This window comes from Rhamphochromis longiceps, linkage group LG10, assembly GCF_057381845.1.
Source record: "Rhamphochromis longiceps isolate RC_006_pf linkage group LG10, R_longiceps_female_GT1.1, whole genome shotgun sequence".
NCBI lineage: Eukaryota > Metazoa > Chordata > Actinopteri > Cichliformes > Cichlidae > Rhamphochromis > Rhamphochromis longiceps.
The window spans coordinates 30496448-30519088 of NC_140566.1; the positions used below are offsets into that span (position 1 = coordinate 30496448).

General features: G+C 40.4%; 1 protein-coding gene across 2 annotated transcripts in view; it reads right to left on the bottom strand.

Moving 5' to 3' along the window:
• Window positions 1-22641, bottom strand: part of tmem132e (transmembrane protein 132E) — a 452339-nt gene that overhangs the window by 61631 nt on the left and 368067 nt on the right. For both annotated transcript variants that reach the window (XM_085421293.1, XM_085421292.1), the window contains exon 4: window positions 8788-8980. In XM_085421293.1, the coding sequence (XP_085277419.1) occupies window positions 8788-8980 (193 nt within the window). The remainder of the gene's footprint in view (window positions 1-8787; window positions 8981-22641) is intronic.

Below are 22641 nucleotides of genomic sequence, written 5' to 3' on the forward strand. Positions count from 1 at the left end.
GTGTCATGACTTAACAAGGCCTTTTTATTTTGATACTTTCACAGTGCACTGAGAGTTTGGTTTGATAATCTCTGTTATTTTTTATTTTTCATTTTTGAACAAGCACTGATTTTTGCTTGTGAATTTCTTTTCTTTGAGCAGATCTGCAAGTCGGGAATTAAAAGCGTTACACGTCGTCAAGAAAATTGTTGCAAGTGAGTTTCTCCACATTTAAAATGGGTTCAGGAGAAAGCCACTTATTTGGGACAATTAGGAAATGAGAGTCCCCCCCAAAAAGGATTCAACGAGGAAATCCAGTCTAAATTATTTTTCTTTTTGAAATAACGTCGTTTTGCTGAGCGTGGAAACGAATGCGATGATAATTTCCACAATTAGCAAAAGAAGGAACCACTGAGTGAATGAGTAAGAATTTTAAAATAACTGACTGACTGACTGAACATGATTGTGTGAAGCTAACCCCCACCTGACAAAGGTGCAGATGAACCCATGTGTTTCCTTTTACAGGAGCAGAAAGATGACAGCAACACTCGAGGTTGCATGATGATTTAACCTTTTAAATGCCATTTTCTGTGTCTGTGCATTTATCAGGTGTGTTATTCATAGGCTTGAGTTGCTCACAGAGATAACTGTGACAAAGTATGCATACGCCTGCGCAAGCGCTAATATTTGCATTTTCTTTTCTTACAGCATGCCAGTTCTTCATGTGAATTGATGATGCGATTTATACCAGGACAACTGGTTGATGTTTTTTCCTACTACAGGATTTCTGGGTTTATGTGTGAGGAAAACTGTGTTTACGGGTTATGAGTGGTGATGCTGTTGCATTGTGTTGATGGGAAAATGTGAAGGTTACTTTGATAATGTGAATAACATGTGTGAAATTTCCTGTGTTGAGAACTGGTGTTACTTCTTTCCACAGCTAGGGTTGACTTTATGGTGTTTTTATGGCACCTCTGGAACCTGTTGACCTGTGTCTGACCTCTGTCTGACTACAGTCAATATGTATTGCTAATGTTAGTTTCTTTGAGAATGCTGTGGAAGATTCAGCTGAAACGGACAAGTGACATGAGTAAAACAAATAAGAGATACAGTGTTTCTGGGATAGTTTGATATGGGCTCATTAGCTGGCCACTTTTGAGCCCATAGTAATATATAAGTGGAGTGACTTTGCTTAAGAGCAGTCACCGATTACATTAATGTTGCCTGAGTACATGGGATGATCCATGTCTGAGGCGACTTATGAAAATAATTGTAGTTTACTGATTTGAGAAAAACCTGCACATGACACTTGTCTTGCTGATGTTGAGTGCTTCTTGTTCTTATGATACAATTGTTTACAGGTATGGAGTTTGATTTTACTTCCAGATTTTGTTTTCCAGGCCATGATGGTGTGTATGCAGGCTCCTGGGAGAGCCAGGTGTTAAGCAAACTTAATATGCAAAACACACTAACATTTTCATTGCAGGATTATAGGTCCAGGGTGGTGCTGCTCCAGGGGAGGAGATGCCCTGATGTTGCCTGGGATATGATCTAGCTAATCTTTTTCTTTAAGACTGGAATCCAGGTTTGGTGAGTTGACGCATGGGTGTGTCCATGCGTCAAGAGGAGGGGTCCAAGGATTAACATTAAACAATGTTTTTTATTATTGTTGCAGTGATTTGTGTGATTAGCCGTTTTATTTACAAATATTAAACCTATGCAAGTGGTGCACCCATGTTCAGATGAGGCTTTGATGGCCTATAAGTGAAGTTCACTGAACTAAAGAATGTGGTTTGATGATTGTTGACACACTCTCCAAATAGTTTGTCTTCCTAGCAAGGAAATACAGGTGCAGCAGTAATCTCCTGAGAAATCTTCAGAGGCCCAGTGAGAAGCGCATAGCTGACAGGACCAGGCAGTGGTTGAGGTCAAAGATCAAGCTGGTTGGGACCCATCATGAAATCAGACCTTGGAGCCACAGCAAGGACCATGAAACTGCCTGCAAAATAGAGGAGAGGATCGTCCACAAGATGGGAGAGAGGCTTCAGGAGGATCAGAGATCATCTTCAGCACAGCAGACATCACACAGAGAGCTGTGCTACTAAGCTTCCAGGAAATCAAGAGGAGACTTCCCACAGCAAGATTTTAAATACAATGAAAGATTCAATATTGACGCTGAGGAAGACGACTAAGGTGTACGACGTGCTCTGCCTTAAACCTTCAGCAGCGTTGGAACATAAACACTCAGGGGATGAGGAGCGTGCCAAGCTCCATCGACAGCGTAGAAGGAGTTTGAGGATGACATCATGATTCTGTGAAAAGCACAGGAACCAGAAGCTATGGTGGTGATAACAGCAGTTTCCTATGAACATCACCTAACGCTGTGCCACTGTACTGTGCATACGATGACACTCTGAAGGCTGCTGGGATCATAATAGCAGTAAGACAACCCTGCACCCTTTCCACAGAGGTGTTTTCTGCAGAGTATGGACAATGAAGGACAATGAAGGAGTCATAAATATCCCCCTCACAGGACGAAGGCCTGAAGTGAGGTAATGGGAGGCCATAAAACTAGAGTGCTGAGAGGTCTGCAGCTTTGGAAATAGCTGAGAACCATGTTGACAAACAACAAAACCAACTGGTATGTTTGAATGTTTATTCTACATACATTTGGACTCTGGTCCTATGGACAACGATGGAAACAACTGGAAGGGACATTCATGACGCCCTGCAGAACTCAAACCACTCTGCAGAGAGACATGTGATGTGCACACCTGGAGGAAGCATTACCAAGCTGAGATGTTTTTGAAAATGTTACTTTTTTATTTTCACTATTAAATTAACAATTTCTTTGTTTGCTCGTAAGATGCAGTTTGCCATGAGATGAGCTCAATGAATGGGATAACTGCTAATACATTTGTTGAACTGTGTACCTTTTCAGTAATTTAGGGTGATTTGACATATGCTGAGTATAAAAATGTTTGCATTGAAACTGTCAGACATGAGGTATTCATACCTGGGAACTTTTCAGGCATAAAGGTCAAAAAGGGGGGAAATGTTAGATTTGTATTGTTGATTGTCATTTATGCTTAGAAATATTTACTTATATATGCTTAGAGTTTTGTAATTAGTTGTAGATTGGTAGAGGTTTTGATCCTTGATAGTCTGCAAACTTTGTGTGTATTAGACAGCACTTTGGGAGCATGAGAGGTCATACCGTGTCTTATTATTTTATGGTAGGATTAACGTAGTTGCGTCTGTTCTAGTCTAAGTGCTCTTTGTTTAGATGAACTGCAGGACTTTCTCACCGTGTTATCTAGGATGAACCATCTAGGGTGAGGGGGAGGCTACCCTCTTCCTGACCAAGGATGTTTGACCCTTTGATCAGCAGTCCACACACACACACACACACACACACACACACACACACACACACACACACACACACACACACACACAGGCAAGGTACTCTTTGTGTATGTAGACGTCATATGTTAATGAACTTATGCATATTCATGTAACCTCAATAAAAGGACAGTGATACGGGAGAACGGACGAGAGCTACTGGGGTCAAGCGAAGGAACGGTGCCTGTCCGGTTCTCTCCCGTGCACGAGTACCATGAAGAAGTTTGCCTACTTGTGTCTTGCTTGCAGTGTAATTATGTTGTCTTAACGTTCCAGCGAATAGGTTTATGCTACAAACCTATCATAGCCTGATTATTTTTTTCATGTCATAGAGGGAGGATATCTCTAAAAACGTCATCCGAGAACTGTAGCTCTGCCTGTATCAAATCAAGACCACGTGCTGCTTGTGAGGGGCAACCTTACTTTTAAAGTTTGAAATAATATGGCGCCCGGTTATTTAAACGAACTCCTCAACATGTATGACCCCAAAAGAGCACCGAGATTGTCTCTTAGCACAACCAAGGTCTCGATTGAAGCGTAGAGGAGAGCGGGCCTTCGCAGTAGCAGCACCCAGACTCTGGAATAATTTGCCAGAGGAGATTCCTACTTCAGAGTCTATTCAGTCTTTTAAATCGCGTCTTAAAACTCACTTTTTTACTTTGGCTTTTAATTCGAGTTCAGTATGAGAACCATCAGGCATGTTTTATTTATTTTTTTAAATTGTTAATTCATTGTCTTCTCATTTATCTGTATTTGTTTCTCTAGTGTTTTTTCTTGTTTTTAACCGATTGTGAAGCACTTTGGTCAACTGTACAAAACAATTTTGAATTGAATTGAACCAACCAGAAGACAGAGCTGGCATCATGCAACTTTGAATCGTGCATATCTATTCCAGTAGAATCCAACAATAAGATTGTCAACTTGGAAATAAGCATAACAGGTCCCCTGTTAGTGAACGTTTCCCAATTTAACCAAATAAATCAAGAAAAATAACCTTTTAAAAAAAAATAAAAAATAAAATTCTGTAATATTTAGTTTTACAATTTTATAACTTTATAAAATGTGTTCTGTTTGAGATGATTGTGTGTTTATGTGTGTGTATGTAATGTCAGTTTCCTCTAAGTTGTGATTACAGACGTTGTACAACCCATTTCTACACATCTTAGTTGCAAATGCCCACAGAGGTCTGGGTTTGTGGAATAATGAGGCGAGTTTACTTTGCGTGTGAGTCCACAAAAAATGCTCAACTATTACCATCTCTAGCTGCCTTTGAATAATGTAAGCAAATACTTTTTGCCAGATGTGTGTCTTTATAAATGCACAAGCGTATACATTTGAAAATAACACATGACTTGAAGCTCTAGAGTTTGTGCAACGCAAAACATCATTTTTTATTTAACATCTGGTCGATGCTGTGGCAGAGAGCAGCTAATGGAAGAGGGAATCTGTCATAACTGTTACTCCCTCCTCTGCATCGTCCTGCCAGTTCTCTCTCTTAAAAAAAAGTCATGTGAAAGAGGGCTTTAGTGGTTTGGTGTTAATAGCGGCTCAAAATGTGCAATAAGCCCCGGGGTTGATTTAACCTTACCACCCTGGAATTGTTTCACTTTTGACACTTTAAATTCACCAGTAATTCCTCCCTTTTCCTCCCCCTTCCTCCTCTCATCGGCAGCGGGTGAGCTGTAGTTAGCACACAACCCGGGGACGTCCACCTCTCTGTGAGACGCTCTTCTTCATTCTTCGTCCTCGCCGTTCTCGCTCCTCGTTCGCTGTTCGTGACTCCACTCTAGACATTCATCTCTGTCGCTTTGTGACACAAGAAGCATCATTTTTGTATTTTAGGGACAGAACCGCCTCCCGCCTCTGTATATCCACAGTTTCACAAAGAGCCGATTTGTTCTACAGGCTATAAGTGGGCGTTTGCCACCAACTGAAAAGTGCTAGTGGATCTGCATCTGTGGCGAAGCTTAAAATGAGTACAGAAAAATGAAGAAGATGAAGAAAGATGTGCAATATCAGAGTCAGATTCTTGTTATATCATTAGAGTTGTTTTTCTTTGACCACTGTACTCTTAACATAATTAGTTTCCGCTCTAAATATTTTAGTACCTTGACCTGGCCAGCAAAGAGATGCTAATAAAAAAGCCCTTGGGACACATTGGTTGAACTGATAAATATGCAGTGGTGTTCATGTTTGTTGCGATAGTTACTTTGCAATCTGGTCATAAAATCATCCTGTTTATACTTTGTTGCTAGACGATGTTCCTGTTAAGGGCTGGAGAAACATGCACCTGCTGCAGGGTCAGATCGGTGCTGAGAATTCAACGTTCATAACCATCACCATCAATCAGTCATAGCCAGCAAATTACTCATGTCCCCCCCAAATAACCACAGCGACTTTGAAAACACAAACAATCACCACTATGTGGAACTAGCGGCAAATAAAAAGTTTCATGAAAACTTGCCTCAACTTCTTTTATGTTGTCCTGTTCCTGAACTTCTGCCAGTGCACTTTTGCACCACTTGCAGTATTCTGCATTATGATGCATGCTGGATCTCTTCCATTGTGTCGAAATGGGAGCTATTTAGCCTTAGCATAATTTCAGGGTAAGAAAGCAAAGCTGCAGCAATGGGGCAGGTTGCCCCAAAGCTGAGGTCGTTATCACAGATGTGACGGTTCGACCCTTTAAAGATGAACAAAAAAAAATGCTTCTGCTTTCACTCTTGACCTAATGTGACGGCTTCGGGCTTGGACACTGCAGTCTCTGCTAGTGGCATGTGCTGTTTGGTCTCTGGGTCATAGCAGGAGACCCAACTCTCATCACCGGTAATGATCCTCGACATGAAGGTTGTGTCAGTTTGACACAGAAGTTGATGTTTGCTTTCAGCACAAGTTTGATGTCCATGGTGAAATCACGCAATCACGTGAGTGGTGAGAACAGGACCTCTACAGAGTTGTCTAAACACGGCTGGAAGAGGAGCTGGAAGCCCCTCTGTGCTGCCTGAGGGGGAGACCTTCAAGGGGAGAGGAGCTAAACTTAAGCTACTTAAGAATCTGCGACGATCAGTTGGACTTCTCCTTTTGCTCTGATAGACCCACCTGTTTTCAGTTTGCATAGTTTCTATCATCGGTTCTGAAAGTGTGTTACATTTCTATCTGGACCAGAAGGGTCATCACTCTCACTCTTTGATATGAAAAAAAAGCCTATCTACAAGATACTCTCCTTTTTCAAGGTGACCATATTGGATCCTGACATCTGGAAATAGTAAATGTTGCCTGCTAATAATTGTTTTTTAGGTTTAGGCTAAAACCTAAAAAACAAGCAATCCTTGATAGACTAATTGGAAGCACTCTAAATTCCACTGATGTGAAGACGTTTTAAATTGATCAAGCCTGACTGGTCTCATTGTGCAATTTGTTACAGATCATTTTCTTCATTTTAGTTTGAAAACACAAGCAGGGAAGTATTTTTAGCGATGGCCATGAAATTCCACAACAACTAAAATAATAAAATGACAAGAATGCCTCCTTTTAGCATTTACATGATGGCTGCGCTTAGCGACTGCAACTGAAAGCCATTACAATAAACAATTCGACCAAGCGAGGAGAGAGTAGAGGTGGCAAATTCTTCCATGCAGCCTGGTTTGGATTGCACATTTTACAGGGCAAAGCCATATAGGCAGAAATCTATTTCTGCAATGCAGCGAAACACATCTGGGTGCAAGATGCATGCTAATCCCAAATATCAAGGAGCCCAGAGATATTAAGCGAACCTTATGTTGCAACAGATGTGAAGCACACAAAGTCATAACTGCAGCTCAAGTATATTTAATGGAGCTTTAGATGCAGAACTGTTGTAATTATGCAAATATATAACAGATAACCAAGAGCTGTTATTAGAAGCACAAAGCCTCAGGAGTTGTCAGTGTAGAGCTCCTTCTTATGTCTTAAAATATTTTTAAAAGCATATTTTCTGTATTGTAAGAGAAAACATTAGCTAACGTTGTACTGGTAGAACAGCTTAACGTTTGAAAAAGGGTTGATGGCCTTCGCTCCTATGAATATGCAAACATCCTCAGAAAAAAGCTTTGAGCAATTCTTAGACATTTACTGCTCCACGCAGTCTGCTGTATTATGCGTCATGAACAATACAGTTTCATTACTGGAAAAATAGCGGATTTCAATACGCTAAACAACTCCGTCAAAACCACAAAAGAGTTAAGTACAAAGGCAGGTGTAGCTGGATGTTCTCAGCACTGCTTGGCTGGTTAATTTCTCTTTGCTTCCATAATCTTTACAACGCTCAATAATTGCCACCTTTCAAAAGGCAAAAAGGAAGAGTCTAGATTAGAAGAGTAATGGACACTTGGACTGGTCGGCTCTGAACAATCAGTAAGTCGCTGCAGACGGCGTAGGTGTTGATTGGATGTATGTGCAATGGCAAGCTGTCTGTGTGCAGAATGCTCTGCACACATTGTATACTGAAACTAGACCTGCTGAAGAATGACTGTGTGCTGATTAAAAGGAAAAATAGTATTAAAAAAATAAAATCTTCAAAATTAAGTCAGGTTTGCAAGGAAGCAGAAAGTGAATGGCTATTAGACTTTTCAGAAGAAATACGTAAAAATCTTGTACTGTACGGTTACTTTTTACTGTTAAATGACTAATCCTGCAAAAAAATTGCTAGAAAAACACAGGAAATGTACAGTAATGTAACATTTTATATAAACAAAACTGAATACTGTAACTGATTAGCATTCCAAAGTGTAGCTTATTCTATTCTATACATTCTCTTCCTGTTTAAATAAATCACTGAAGTGCCGTAAAATACTGGTGACTGTAACAGCCGGTTTTATTTAACAGTAACAAAGTGAAACATCTGTTTTGTGCACCAGTACTTACAAATTGGTATGCAGTATTTACAAAAATATCTAGAGTATAATGTATTTCTCATTTGCAATATAACAGACTGTCTCTTATTTACCAAAGCTGTGTTTTTTTCCACTGTACTTTTAGTTTAGTTGTAGTAGAAATGAGTCCCTGTTATTCAGAGCCTTACATAAGCATGTTGCAGCACTAACACATTGTCAGAGTTATATTCTACAAGGGTACTGAGCTTTTAAAGAAACCAACCAGTGTATTATTCTGCTTCTATGGAAGTCACACAGTGGCTAATGTAATAGTCCACACAGAATTTGGCTCATAATATCAGACCTAGTGATGGTTTTACTAGAAAAATATTTTGTGACCGAATAATGTGTTATATTTCAAAGGCTTAAGGCAGAAACCTTCACTAACAGCTTAACTATAAACTACTAGCATTTGAAATTAAATAATATTGAGTAAAATAAAATGAATATGAATTTTAAAAAATTACATCCATATGAATTTGTCATTACTCACCATGGCCAGAGGGATGATGGCCTGAATGTCCCGCTGCACTACCGTCAGTTCTGTCACGACCTTCTCTGAATCAGGTGGTGGGTTTTGTCCCTTATAATCAATGTTCCAGTTGATCCTTCTGGTTACCGAGAGGCTGGTGAAGTTCTCCATCTCAAAGTCCAGCTGCATCACCTCGACATTGCCCACAACATCCCTGCCAGACCGCAAGGAGACAGCCATCAAACAGAGCCCAGCGTAAATGTCAAACACTACTCATAGCAACATATTCAAACGCAGGAGAGTTTACATAAGCAGACATTCTGGCAGCATATTCGTTTTCAGTGATGAAATTGTTGACTAGATAGTGCTTAATTATTAAAAATGTCATTTAGTGTGTGGTTGACACACTGCTTTTAATTTTTTTTTTACGCTGTCCCCGAGTTACCCTTGAGTTGAAACGAAGAAATAATGCATTCATTAAGACTTCAGCGTGTGAAACACTGCAGCCAAGAGCTTTAGAGCTGAATAGATACTTCTCAGATGGCGCAGTTTCAGTATTTGTTCTTCACTCAAAGCGATTCTACATTTAGATATATGTAAGTAGAACTTTTTGTAGACCTTCAATAGAACACCATATATATAAGTTCTGCATATATTCATATACATAAGCAGGTGATCACCTCCAAAATAAGGCCGTAGCTTTTTCTCTCTTGAATAGAAAGGAGCTGTTTGAAGATTGATCACAGTTTTGTGGTTGGATCAGTGAATCAATGGCCACAAAGCTGCCCTGGACAAGACCTCTGATTAAAATCTTGGCTCTAGGATTTGGTTTTTGCTCTAGTCAAATCAATGTCGCGCATTCAGTAGAGCTCAGAGGAGTTGTCAGCCATAGTCGATGATGACAACGCCCTATTGCAACTTTTCATTCAGTCGGCGGGATCATAAACAGCTCCTTCACTGTCTTCATCAGATTTCCTGACAGATACAAGGTAGATAACAATGCTATAGAATCTTAAAGGTCATAGCCAGGAGCAGACTGAAACATGAGTTTAGATTGGGTCATTATTCCACCCCGTTCTGCTCATGCAACCCAGCAGAATGCTAATATTGCTGGCTCACTCTACCGTCTGTTTAGGGATATCCAGATATCAGGTTTTTATTTTTACTTGGCAAGTAAATTACAATGTAAATTGTAGTATTTATAACAGCAATAATCTTTCAAATGTAGCAAACATTTACTAGGAATATACCGATTACAGCAAAGAACACATGTAGAAAAGCAGTCATATAAAATAATCAGGATATACTTTTAGAACAGAGAGAGAGAGAGAGATACTTTTATATGTTTTTATATCAAAACATCAAGTACAAGTATCCAAAAACTTCAATTCAATTTCATTTATACAGCGCCAAATCACAGTAACAGTCGCCTCAAGGTGCTTTATATTGTAAGGTAGATCCTACAATAATAGATACAGAGAAAAACCCAACAATCATATGACCCTCTATGAGCAAGCACTTTGGCGACAGTGGGAAAGAAAAACTCCCTTTTAACAGGAAGAAACCTCTGACAGAACCAGGCTCAGGTAGGGGGCGGGGCCACCTGCTGCGACCGGTTCAAACTGATCTTCAGCTCACACAGTGTTTCAGCTGGTGTTCTGGATCCACCCAGTTTCTGACTGGCACTTATTTTTCAGTATTTAACTGCATCTCCTTTTAATTTTCTCCCTTTCTCAACCAGCACTACTTTGGCCGCCTTGCAGAGAGAAAGGGAGGATGTTGCATGTTGTTGCTGTTGTGTGAATTTGTGTTTTTATGCTAATTGTTTTGTTTTTCTTACTAACTTTAAGTTTAGATTTAAGAAACACGCACTCAGTCACAAATTTCTTTGGTTTCTTGGAAAATGAAAGCGCTTTCTAACGGTAACATTTCAGACACGACAGCAGTATTTCTCGAGGTCTCGCACTGGAACTTAACACCCAGCCATCAGCAGACAGCGTGCTGAAATTTTCTCATTTTAACTAATGATATGGTTACATTTTGAAAAATAAGGAACTATCTTAAAGGCAGGGAACAAAATAATTGGCATGTACTGTAATTACAGTGCACAGTTAAAGAAAAAACCTGATATTAGATGTTTTTAAATGTTCCTATATCCTTTACTTATATAAGAGTGTCAAAGGGGGCATTATTGAGAAATAATAGTTTTCTAATGGTTTTCCTACTCACTTTATTAAGTTATCATATACAACGACTTATTCAGGGATTGACTTTAAATGAAACAGAGAGAAGGGTCTTGTCAATAACCAATCATTGCTCCCTAATCTCGCCAGCTTTCTCCTTCTATCCAAAGGTCTCAGTGTTGAGTCTGTGCAAGGAGATTGCAAATTCTGTTCTGCCTCTCACTTTGGAATAGACGTCATTAAATGGGCTGCAGATTTGCTTCTAACCGATCGATCGCTATTGGTAGGTAACCTGATTGTTCTCATGGCCATGCACACAAACTATCTGAGCACCATCACCCTTTGTGCCTCCATCTACCAGAAACTTTTGCTTATCTTTTTACTATCACAACCACGCCAACGATTCAAGACCCACAGCGGCCTTCTTATTATGAAAATTCTACATGTTGGACTTGTAATCCTCAGGTTCAACAAGCCTAACATTAAACAATCTCGCTGGTGGTGAAGAGGCAAATTAATTCTCTTTCCAGCTGCTGCGAGAATCATCCCACCCAAGCCTCACCTTTAGCGAAAACTGAAACAGTAGCTATCTGTCCTTCACAAAAAGCAGAAAGCCATCCCAGCATTCAAGCTGAGAGGCTTTTAATGAAAGCTGGATCAAACTCCATGTACAACCGTCCGCCCACAAAAGGTTCCTCTCAGGAACACCGAGATGAGATCTCAGCCTATTTGTCTCGACATCACTCAGTGAAAACAAACACCTCCGTCTGTCTGTGACACACTCAAACTGTCATCAATACGGCCCACTAGAGTGAGTGCAGGTACAGCCGCTCAATACTATGTTGCCTGCCACCATGCTGGAGGGAAGGAAAATGGTGTTCACAATACAGTGGTTTAGGTTAGAGGGCATACTTCTTTTTTATGAGAGTGAACTGCAAAATATGAAACTGTAGCTGAGAGCTGCAGAAGAAAAGCTCGCATTTTTTGACTCAAAGGAGCTGTAGATTCACTTGACATTATGACATTAGTTTTTAGATCTGAATCCAAAGAGCAGATCTGAGGAATTATGGCACTGCTATCTGTTACCACATGGCTTAACATGGCCTCTCTGCCTCCTTACATTGCTGTTATCTGCATCGTGACTCCACAGAACAACTCCAGAGTATGAAATTAATGTTTCACTTTAGATTTTTGTCTTACCAGTTAATGCCACTTCATTTTCTGCTTGGCTGTATTACAGACAGAAAAATAATCTTAAAAGCAAAGAAATGCACAGTCAGCTCAGTCAAATCACAGCCAAGGTCTGGTTCAAATCCACGGGCCACCTGGGGTGTTTCTGTGTGGAGTTTGCAGGTTCTCCCTGTGCCTGCATGGCTTCTTCCCACAGTCCAAGCACATGCACGTTAGGTTAACTGCTGATTTGAAATTGCCCATAGGTGTGAATGTAAGTGTGAATGTTGTCTGTCTCTATGTGTTGGCCCTGTGATAGACTGTGGACCTGTCCAGGTGTTTACCCTGCTTCTCACCCGGTGGCACCTGAATGACCCTGAATTAGATAAGTGGAAGAAAATCAATGAACAGGTATCAGCTCTAGTGTGTTTTGGTACACATTTTTTACAACAATCGTCTTCATCCGATGAATGTCCCCGTGTGCGTTAGCTACTTTTCTGGAGGAAATCCTGCACGGCAGACCCACTCATGTGACTTTTCTCCCGTTTACAATTTTCCGATGGTTCACTTTGAAATGTCAGTGCTGTCACTGTCCTGCATTGATGCCCTGATTTCCCATTGCTGTAACCCGTCCACCACAACAACATACACCTAATTATATTAGCCCTAATTAATTCTCCTGCTGAACTAAATCAAACCAGACTCGTCCAACTCACTGTGTATGTGTAGTGTACCTCATTAGATAACACTTTTTAACAATTTTAATTGGGATCCAAATCAGTGTGTGTGTTTTTCACCAAATGAGGCCATTCTGTGGAGGAACCTAGCATTTACATTTTAGGAGACAAACTCCAGCTGTAGACGATCACAAATACCTGCGAATCATAGTTAAACTTTAATTTGAGTCTTAAATTTTAAAACGTTTTATTATTACATTTATTCTGGCTGACTTTATATAGAAACAAAACGACATGTCCACACATCTCCCATATTCATTATTATATTACAACATGGTCTAAATGGTTTAAACCTGTTACAGTTTTTATAAAAAAGAACTTTAAAAGGTTTTCAATAAATAACCATCGTCATTTTTTTTATTTTACAGGCGCGGAGATTACTCCGTTTTTTGCTAAACATACTGCCTTATTTCTGATATTATAGACAATACATACAACATTTAAATGCCCTTTATAGATATGGTTGTATTAATCAGTTATCAGTTCTGTGGGCACCGAGATGATTTTGTCCTCCTGTTGCCATCGTTGGTATGTTGTTGTTGTTTTTTTAAATATGTGTAATGTTGTATGTTAATATGATAAATCCATTTTTTTATTTTGCTTTTATTATCCAGCCAGGAAATACTGATGAGTTACAGGTCTGTTACTAATGTACAGTGTGCCCATTAAAAACAGACAAATAAATACATACATAAAAGGAAAAATGAGAAACTAATAGTAATAATAGTTACACTAATAATTAAGCTAGTTGTTTTTCTAGTTTTTAAACCAGCATCTATACAAAACAAAAGCTAAAGGCATAAAAAAATATTAATGTGGTATTATGTTATATGTTATAAGTGCTTAATTCATCATTTATATATCACTCCTCCTCCTTAGTGTCATTTATAAATACAGGTATGTTTATCCATCTGTTAATGTTACACCATGTACAGCTATCGCTGCCGCGATATCATCTTAACAGTAATCACAAAAACATGGTCATAATAATATCTGTATTATTAATAGAATACTAAGGAGGAGTAATGCTGTATAAATGATGACTTAAGCACTTACTAATGACTTAATGATGCTTAATGGTGTAAAATTATTATAAAGTGCTACCAAATTATTTAAGACATACATTTTGTGATTTGTAGCCTCGTCCGGGATATTAAGTACCACAACCATGTGACTGGTTTTCGGGAAGTGGACTTACAGTCCAACAATGCAGCTGTACAAAAAGCAGACTGATGAAAAAGTCAAACTAGATAGTGTCGGAGCGTCCACACAGCGACTCCTTGAAGATGTAAACCATTTGAAAAGGAAGCCCGGATGGACTTTTTGGATCCATGGACACCTCCCCTTCTTAACGCTATCATGCAATTATTCACGATGACTCACTTGAGCTAATGATGGAGTCACAAAACTCAACACAAAGGCATTTTTAAATATTAGTGGGCGGTGAAATCTTAAATGTGTGATTTCACACCAAAGGGCTAAATGAATGGAGAAACCATGGCTCAAGAAAGTCTGGCCTTGTCTCCATTAACTTAATGATGTTCTGTGTGTATAGCACAAAGTATATATTTTAAAAGCTGCAGCTCGGGGCTTTTTCAGAGCTCAGGGGGATTTTCGTTCTTTGATCAAAGGTCTGTTTGAACTGATTAACAGGGAGTGTTCATTGGATCAAAGCGCTGCAAGGCAGGGTTACAAAAGCAGGAGAACAAAAACGATGAACAAAGAGTTGAAAATGGTTCATGCTTAAGTCAATGGCCCTACAGCCCTTTAGTATGACTTTTTGAACATTTAAAAGAAAGTCAAAGTTTGCTTAAAATTTAAAACAACACTTCAACATGTGCTGTTTGACTAGAATGACAGGTTTCGGGTGGAAAAACGTGCCTTCGACAAGCTATGACACGCTTGTGTAATCCAGTTTCTTTATTTCTATTAAAGGACTTTTTAAAAAGCCCTAATGCTCACGTACACCAACAAACAGCTAAAGTTTGGGGCCTTAAAAACTCCTAAAACTGAGTTGAGTTGCTTTTCAGCTGCTGCTTTTCCCCACATCTCAGGAAAAAGCACTTTTCTGGATCATAAAACATGCCAACAAAGTAAACCGTGCATTGTGTTCATTGAAAGAGTCTTACTTGAGTGTGGAAACAGTTTGTGTACACAGGCCAACAGAGGACGCCTTTTGTGCTAAGAAACACATTTTCTCTCCTTTGCAGAGTCAAAAAGGGGCAAACATCAGTGACGACGAAGCAGCTTTGCAAAACACTGTACTCGCCTGTCCTCCTGAAGCCTTTGTTAAGAGTCAATATTGGCATTTAAAAATGTTCTCAGAGTCTTTTCCCTGCTTCTCTTGTTTAACCCTGAATTATTAAACTGAACTAAGAAACATCTTATTAAATGACAGAGGCATTGCCACAGTGTTTTCAAGAACATTATTCATTTGAAACCCATTGACCGCGATCAATAATGCATCGGTTCATGTGGCGTTATCAACGAGCTGCTGTTAGAACGGGACCGTTCCAGATGGAGGGTTACAGACAAAGAAATATGTTGACTAATTCCAGCGCCGGCTGAAGTGCGAGCTGATGAGGACAGCTAAAGAATAATAAAGAGCGGAGAGTGATGAAGAGATCAACAACGCGCCCTGAAGGGAAAACATTGTCACCCCATTTCCTCAGATTCAGGTAATTTTGAGTAAACAAAACCAGATGTTCAAACCGAATTGGTGCTCAGATGTGTTCGCCAATGAGATGCAAAATGATGCTGCTGTGTGTATGCTTGTGTTTTTAGCAGAGTGCGTGTTTGTGCATGTGTCTGACTGAGACTGGTGACTTGCTTAGTGGTAACCAAAAAAACAAAACATATGAACAAGAACAATTATTGAACTTAGAAAACAGAATAGATTTCTCCCTATTACCACATTTAATTGGGTGATTAGGGAAAGAACTGTCTTGAGTATTCATGTATTTTTGGGCTCATTACTGTAAAGTCTTTGAGTCTTAGGCTTCTGCACATAGAGTCTTGCTTAAAATGTAAGAAATTTTCACCTACTTTCATGATTTAGCTCAAAGAAGTAAAAAGAGGAAGGAGCAGACTTCCTTTAGTCATAACAGAATAGAATAAAAAAAGATTGCTTAAAGAAATGTGGGCGTGATAAGTCATTCCCAAAAGACGCCATTAAAATACATGTAACCAGGTTGTATGGCAACATTTGTCAGTTTGTTTTTGTCAGAATGAAAGAAGTAATGCCAATTTAGTTGTATTTTTGCAACTAAACATGTAATACATCCATTTACTTTAGAGTAGTCAATACTAAATTAAATGAGAAAATGCTGTTTTCTGTCTCACTAATAGACATCTTTTACTAGTTTGGGTTAGTTGACCCAAGTTCAGCACAGCTGCAAATTAAGACATAATTTAGACCACTGTAATAATGGTTATTAGATCTCATTCACTTTCTTGATCACTTGTTGTAGGGAGGTATGGTGAATCTCTGCTTTCACAGGTTACAAGTGGTCCAACCTATGGCACTATGATGGGCACAGGAGTTGACAACCACTTGCAATCACTAGATTAGGCTCCGGTTAGACAGACATAGAGACCAGTCACATTTACTTACTTCTTCAGAGAGTGTGTTCCATGCCACCTATTGGCAACTGCAGCAACCAGCCAAGGAGAGTTTTGGTGCAGCATCTTCTGCTTATTTGAATCAAATTCACGCTAATGACTATCAGTAACCTCCAATAGCTATTCCCCAGCTGGTTGCAGAATACATACTTTTCCCTAGTGACTGGCGATTACCTGTGGGTCATTGACTGGTCCATCTAAGCCTCTGTCACTGTGGTCTAACACGCATGTCTTTGGACTGCTGGAGGAAACAAGAGCATAAAGAGAAAGCTAACTCTGACCCAGGGGAAACATGCCAACTCCAGCAGACAGACAGGCTGATTATCAGGGCTGAATCTCAAATCTTTGTCCTCCTAGATTAAGAGCAATCACTGTCAAAATGCTATTTCTGTCTCAAGATAGAACGACTTGTGTATTCAAATTTCCTGAATTTCTGTATGAGTCATGCTGCCCAGTAGTAACATAAAAGAAAAAAAAGCCAAAGCGGCTTTGCCACATTTGTGAAAATGGCAAACAAGCCAACAGTTTGATATATACATATACATATACATACATATATACACACATATATATACATATATGTATATATATGTATATATATACATATATATACATATATATATATATATATATTAGGGGTGCAACGATATTCGTATCGATATTGAACCGTTCGATACAGTGCTTTCGGTTCGGTACGCATATGTATCGAACAATACAACATTTGTAATTTATTTTATCAACTTTCCTTCTGACGATGCTGTCTGTGTTGAGCGCTCAGTGAATCTGCGTTCGACTACTCCGCCTAGGCAGCACTGTCGAGCGCAGATCCACTGAGCGCTCAACACAGACAGCATAGTCAGGAGGAAGAGCGCAGGGCAAGCTAGCGAGACAGAAGTTAAGCTCTCCTTGCAAGATGGACCTCCCCCACCCTCATTCAGATCTGGCGTTTGGAATTATTTTGGTTTTCATGTGACGTATGACCCTGAAGGTAAGCGAGTCATGGACTAAAGTAAAACAGTATGTTGGATGTGCCATGCAATGCTTAATTACATTGGTGTGAACTAGTGTGTTAGCGCAGTTAGCTCGTTAACGTGTTGGCCGTCTAGCCCCATGCACGGGGCGATCGGCGGTAGCTCGTTAACGGAGATTTGCCGTGTTGTGGCGTTAAGGTCATTTCAACGAGATTAACCTGAAAGCACTAGTGGGAACACGACGAATATGACTGCACATTTACGCCGACATCATCCTAGTGCAAAGACAAAAACAACAAGCATGCTACTAACTTTAGCCGAGTCATTTAGACAGCTGTTAGCACGTGATTCTCCTTATGCTGCTGAGAATATAGCCCAGAAGAAGCGGATAGTATAGCTTTTATTTTGGAAAGAGCCATTTCTCTGTAATAAACTCTCTTTTCCAAAGATGAGTGATTCCTCAATCAGATACAGGGCTTGCAAAATCGCTAGCCCGACGTCCCGGAGCTAGCGATCTTTCCAGTCGGGCTACAAAAATCTATCTCTTCCCTGCCCGTCGGGCTATTGTAGGAAAAATATATGTCAATGCTTTTGCATTCTTTCAGAAATGTAGCTGGGTAATTATGTCATTGGCATCGGTGAGCCACTGTCAATATGTGACATATTGAAATCGCGTTTGAATTTGCGCTTGTTTTTTTGCTTTCACTTTGCAATGACAGCACTGATCTGTGAGTGATGATAATTTGTGCACCAATTCCTCTGACATCGTCTTATTAATCGTTAGCTTACTATGCAAACATGACAAGTGAAATCTCCCGCAGCTTACACATGTGAGAGGTTGATCGCGCAGAGAATCGCTGAGCTTATGTGAGTCCGTGTGTAAAAGTAGCAGTATATATATTTTAGTTCTGCTGAGCCAAATAAGACAGGTCAGGGTGAAGAAGTGACAGCCAAAGAAAAGCTTACCACAAAACGGAGAAGTTATGACAAATCAGACTATAAGGCAAAAAGAAAGTGCAGCTTTATGGTTTCATGGACAAAAGAATTTCTGTGGCTGCAATATGACGAGCTAAATAACCAGGGCTGCACATAAGTGGTCCGCAGGTGCGCATTCGCTGTCAAAATAAAAAACGCGCACAAGGGTTAGGGTTAAATTTAAAAACTGTACTTTTGAGTTAAAATATATATTTATAATTTTAATAAATGACAAATTAAAAAGGCATGAACATTTTTTTGTATCGAAAAAATATCGAACCGTGACACCAAAGTATCGAACCGAACCGAACCGTGAATTTTGTGTATCGTTGCACCCCTAGTATATATACGTATATGTATATATATACATATATATACATATATGTATATATATACACATATATATACATATATGTCAGCAATATCAGGAAGAAGGAACACGAGAAGCTGGAGAAATACCAAGGGCTCAGAGAAGAGCTCAAGAGGATGTGGAGGGTGAAGGTAACGGTGGTCCCCGTGGTAATCGGAGCACTCGGTGCGGTGACTCCCAAGCTAGGCGAGTGGCTCCAGCAGATCCCGGGAATAACATCGGAGATCTCTGTCCAGAAGAGCGCAGTCCTGGGAACAGCTAAGATACTGCGCAGGACCCTCAAGCTCCCAGGCCTCTGGTAGAGGACCCGAGCTTGAAGGATAAACCGCCCGCAGGGGCGTGCTGGGTGTTTATATACACTGAACAAAAATATAAACGCAACACTTTTGTTTTTGCTCCCATTCCCCATGGGATGGACGTAGAGACCTAAAATTCCTTCCAGATACACAATATAACCATCCCTCCCAAACAGTGGTCACAAATCAGTCCAAATGTGTGGTAGTGGGCACATCTGCTATATTGAGATAATCCATCCCACCTCACAGGTGTGCCACATCAGGATGCTGATCTGACATCATGAGTAGTGCACAGGTGTACCTCAGACTGCCCACAACAAAAGGCCACCCTGGAATGTGCAGTTTTTTGCGCTATTGGGGATCTGGGGACCCAGAACCGGTCAGTATCTGGTGTGACCACCATTTGCCTCATGCAGTGCAACACATCGTCGCATGGAGTCTATCAGATTGTCAATTGTGGCCTTTGGAATGTTGGTCCACTCCACTTCAATGGCTGTGCGAGGTTGTTGGATATTCGTGGGAACTGGTACACGCTGTCGTATACGCCGGTCAAGCACATCCCGAACATGCTCAATGGGTGACATGTCCGGTGAGTATGCTGGCCATGCAAGAACTGGGACATTCTCAGCTGCCATCTGCCCTGAACAATGTGAACCATGATTCATCCGTGAAGCGCACACCTCTCCAACGTGCCAGACGCCATCGAATGTGAGCATTTGCCCACACAAGTCTGTTACGGCGACGAGCTGGAGTCAGGTCAAGACCCCGATGAGGACGACGGGCATGCAGTTGAGCGTCCCTGAGACGGTTTCTGACAGTTTGTGCAGAAATTGTTTGGTTGTGCAAACCAATTGTTCCAGCAGCTGTCTGGGTGGCTGGTCTCAGACGATCTTGGAGGTGAACCTGCTGGATGTGGAGGTCCTGGGCTGGTGTGGTTACACGAGGTCTGCGGTTGTGAGGCCTGTTGGATGTGCTGCCATATTCTCGGAAACGCCTGTGGAGACGGCTTATGGTTGAGAAATGAACATTCAATGCACGGGCGACAGATCTGGTTGACATTCCTGCTGTCAGCATGCCAATTGCACGCTCCCTCATTGCTTGTGGCATCTGTGGCATTTTGCTGTGAGACAAAACTGCACATTCCAGGGTGGCCTTTTGTTGTGGGCAGTCTGAGGTACACCTGTGCACTACTCATGATGTCAGATCAGCATCCTGATGTGGCACACCTGTGAGGTGGGATGGATTATCTCAATATAGCAGATGTGCCCACTACCACACATTTGGACTGATTTGTGACCACTGTTTGGGAGGGATGGTTATATTGTGTATCTGGAATGAATTTTAGGTCTCTACGTCCATCCCATGGGGAATGGGAGCAAAAACAAAAGTGTTGCGTTTATATTTTTGTTCAGTGTATGTATATATATATACATATATATGTAGAGATAGAGAGATGTGTGTATATATATATATATATATATATATATATATATATATATATATATATATATATATATATATATACACACATCTCTCTATCTCTCTATCTCTACATATATATGTATATATATATGTAGAGATAGAGAGAGAGAGAGAGATAGAGATAGAGAGATAGATAGATAGATACTGGCTTTGATTGACTTGAGAGTTATTTTTGTTTACTCTTATTTTTTTTTAACTCTTCGATCATTTTTAAAGACATGTAAAGACTTTGGGAATACAAATAATTTGCCAGTGTCACAAAGTACATAATTAATAAAGCATATCAGTAATTTCGAGTTCAATTTAGTGTTCGAACTGTCTGGAAATACCATCGTAAAAAAATCACAACCCCAAATATAAGCAATGTGAATGAATTTCACAACAGTTTTCAGCATGGCGTGGGCGCCTTTTATATAAAACGGATTTCAAGCTCATGTTCAATCGATTTTATGGGAATGAGGCATGAATCCCCGACTCCACTGCTTGACTTTAGAGGCTCATTGTTTGCTGGTTTTGCTCTAGGTGGCCACTCAATTGACTTGGTTTTTGAGAAAATGCAGTGTGACACACTGTTTTTCTGTCCATGCTTGACCCCCAACTGGACATTTCCCACATGGTGACAGGGTAGCAAAGACTACATGACACGGGTCACTAAATATAGCAAGGACGGCTGTCGCTAAGGAGGCGCTAAGGAATAAACAAGAGAGAAATGGTGGACCTCTTTCTCAGGTGAGGTTATTCTGTTTTCTTCCTTGCTGCTCTTTTCCTCCTCCCAACCATCAGGACTCCGCAGGGATGCCAATATATAGACCAGCAGTTGCTAACGTCTCTAGCCAAGCTCCCAGTCCTTCAGGTCTTAATAAATTGAACACATCACATAACGTGATTTATAGTTGCTAATTTTTAGTTGCTTTCCCTCAGTGGATCAAGCTCGCAGGCTGGGAGAACTGCACTCTTGTAAAGCCCCATAATGGATGTTCACTGTGTTATTGTGGAAGCACCTGTTTACAGGGTGTGTGCACCCAACGTTAATAGCAATTAAACATATTTGTGCATTTGCTCAGATTTTTTGCTTTTATTTTTTTACCAATAAAACAATAATGAGGCAAATAGATTTTTAGGTTTATTTTAAAGCATTTCTCCTGGACAGTTTTTAAAGATTACTCTGTAAAAACCCAGAATCTCTACTGCCAATGCATTCCATTAGAACCATAACACCAAAGAAATGATGACCTTCCTTCCTTTCATTTTCCTTTCATCGGGCTAAGAAGGATATTCTAGATCTTCTCCTCAGCAACATTTTCCTAGAGCCTCTCCTGGGGAATCCTGAGACACTCCCAGGGAGGATGATATAGTCCCTTCAGTGTATTCTGGGTCTACCCTGGAATCTCCTCCCAGCTCTGCTGGGCGTGCCTGAAACCTCCTGGAAAAGGCACCTATGCGGGATCCTAATCACATGTCCAAACCGCCTCAGCTAGTGCCTTTTGGTACACTGTCTTCACTGTGAACATCATCCACATCTTATTTCTAAGGCTGAGCCCGGCTATCCAACAGATACATTTCAATTACCACCCAGAGCTCATGATGACTCATGATGGGGGGATTTTGAGTCCATTTCAAAGGACTGAAAAATTCGCCAATGTGACTGCTTTTGATGTTGCTCTTCTAATTATCTGTTATTGCATATGATTCGGATCTTTGTTCACTTGCCTGTAACAAATTTCAGTTGTATTATTTTCCTCTTATTTTGTTATATATTTGGTCTGGATCAGAGTCAATGATGGATGCACGGAGGGCTGGGTGGGTTGCTGGGTTTGGAGAGAAGTTGGGGGGGGGACCTTTGGGGGGGGAGCTAATCTGAACGAGTAAAAGGTGAAATCTGGAGCAGGGCACCCAGGCCTGAGGAGCAGAGCTGATGAGGCAGAGGGCTGCAGATTGGGGAGGAACAACATGGACGCTGAATGAGGTCTGTTGTTAGAGGAGGTGGATGACATCATAAACTCTCACTGTTCTACTTTCACAATGATAGATCTATTAAAACGTGCTTGTTATTTTGTTGTAGCCTCCTGT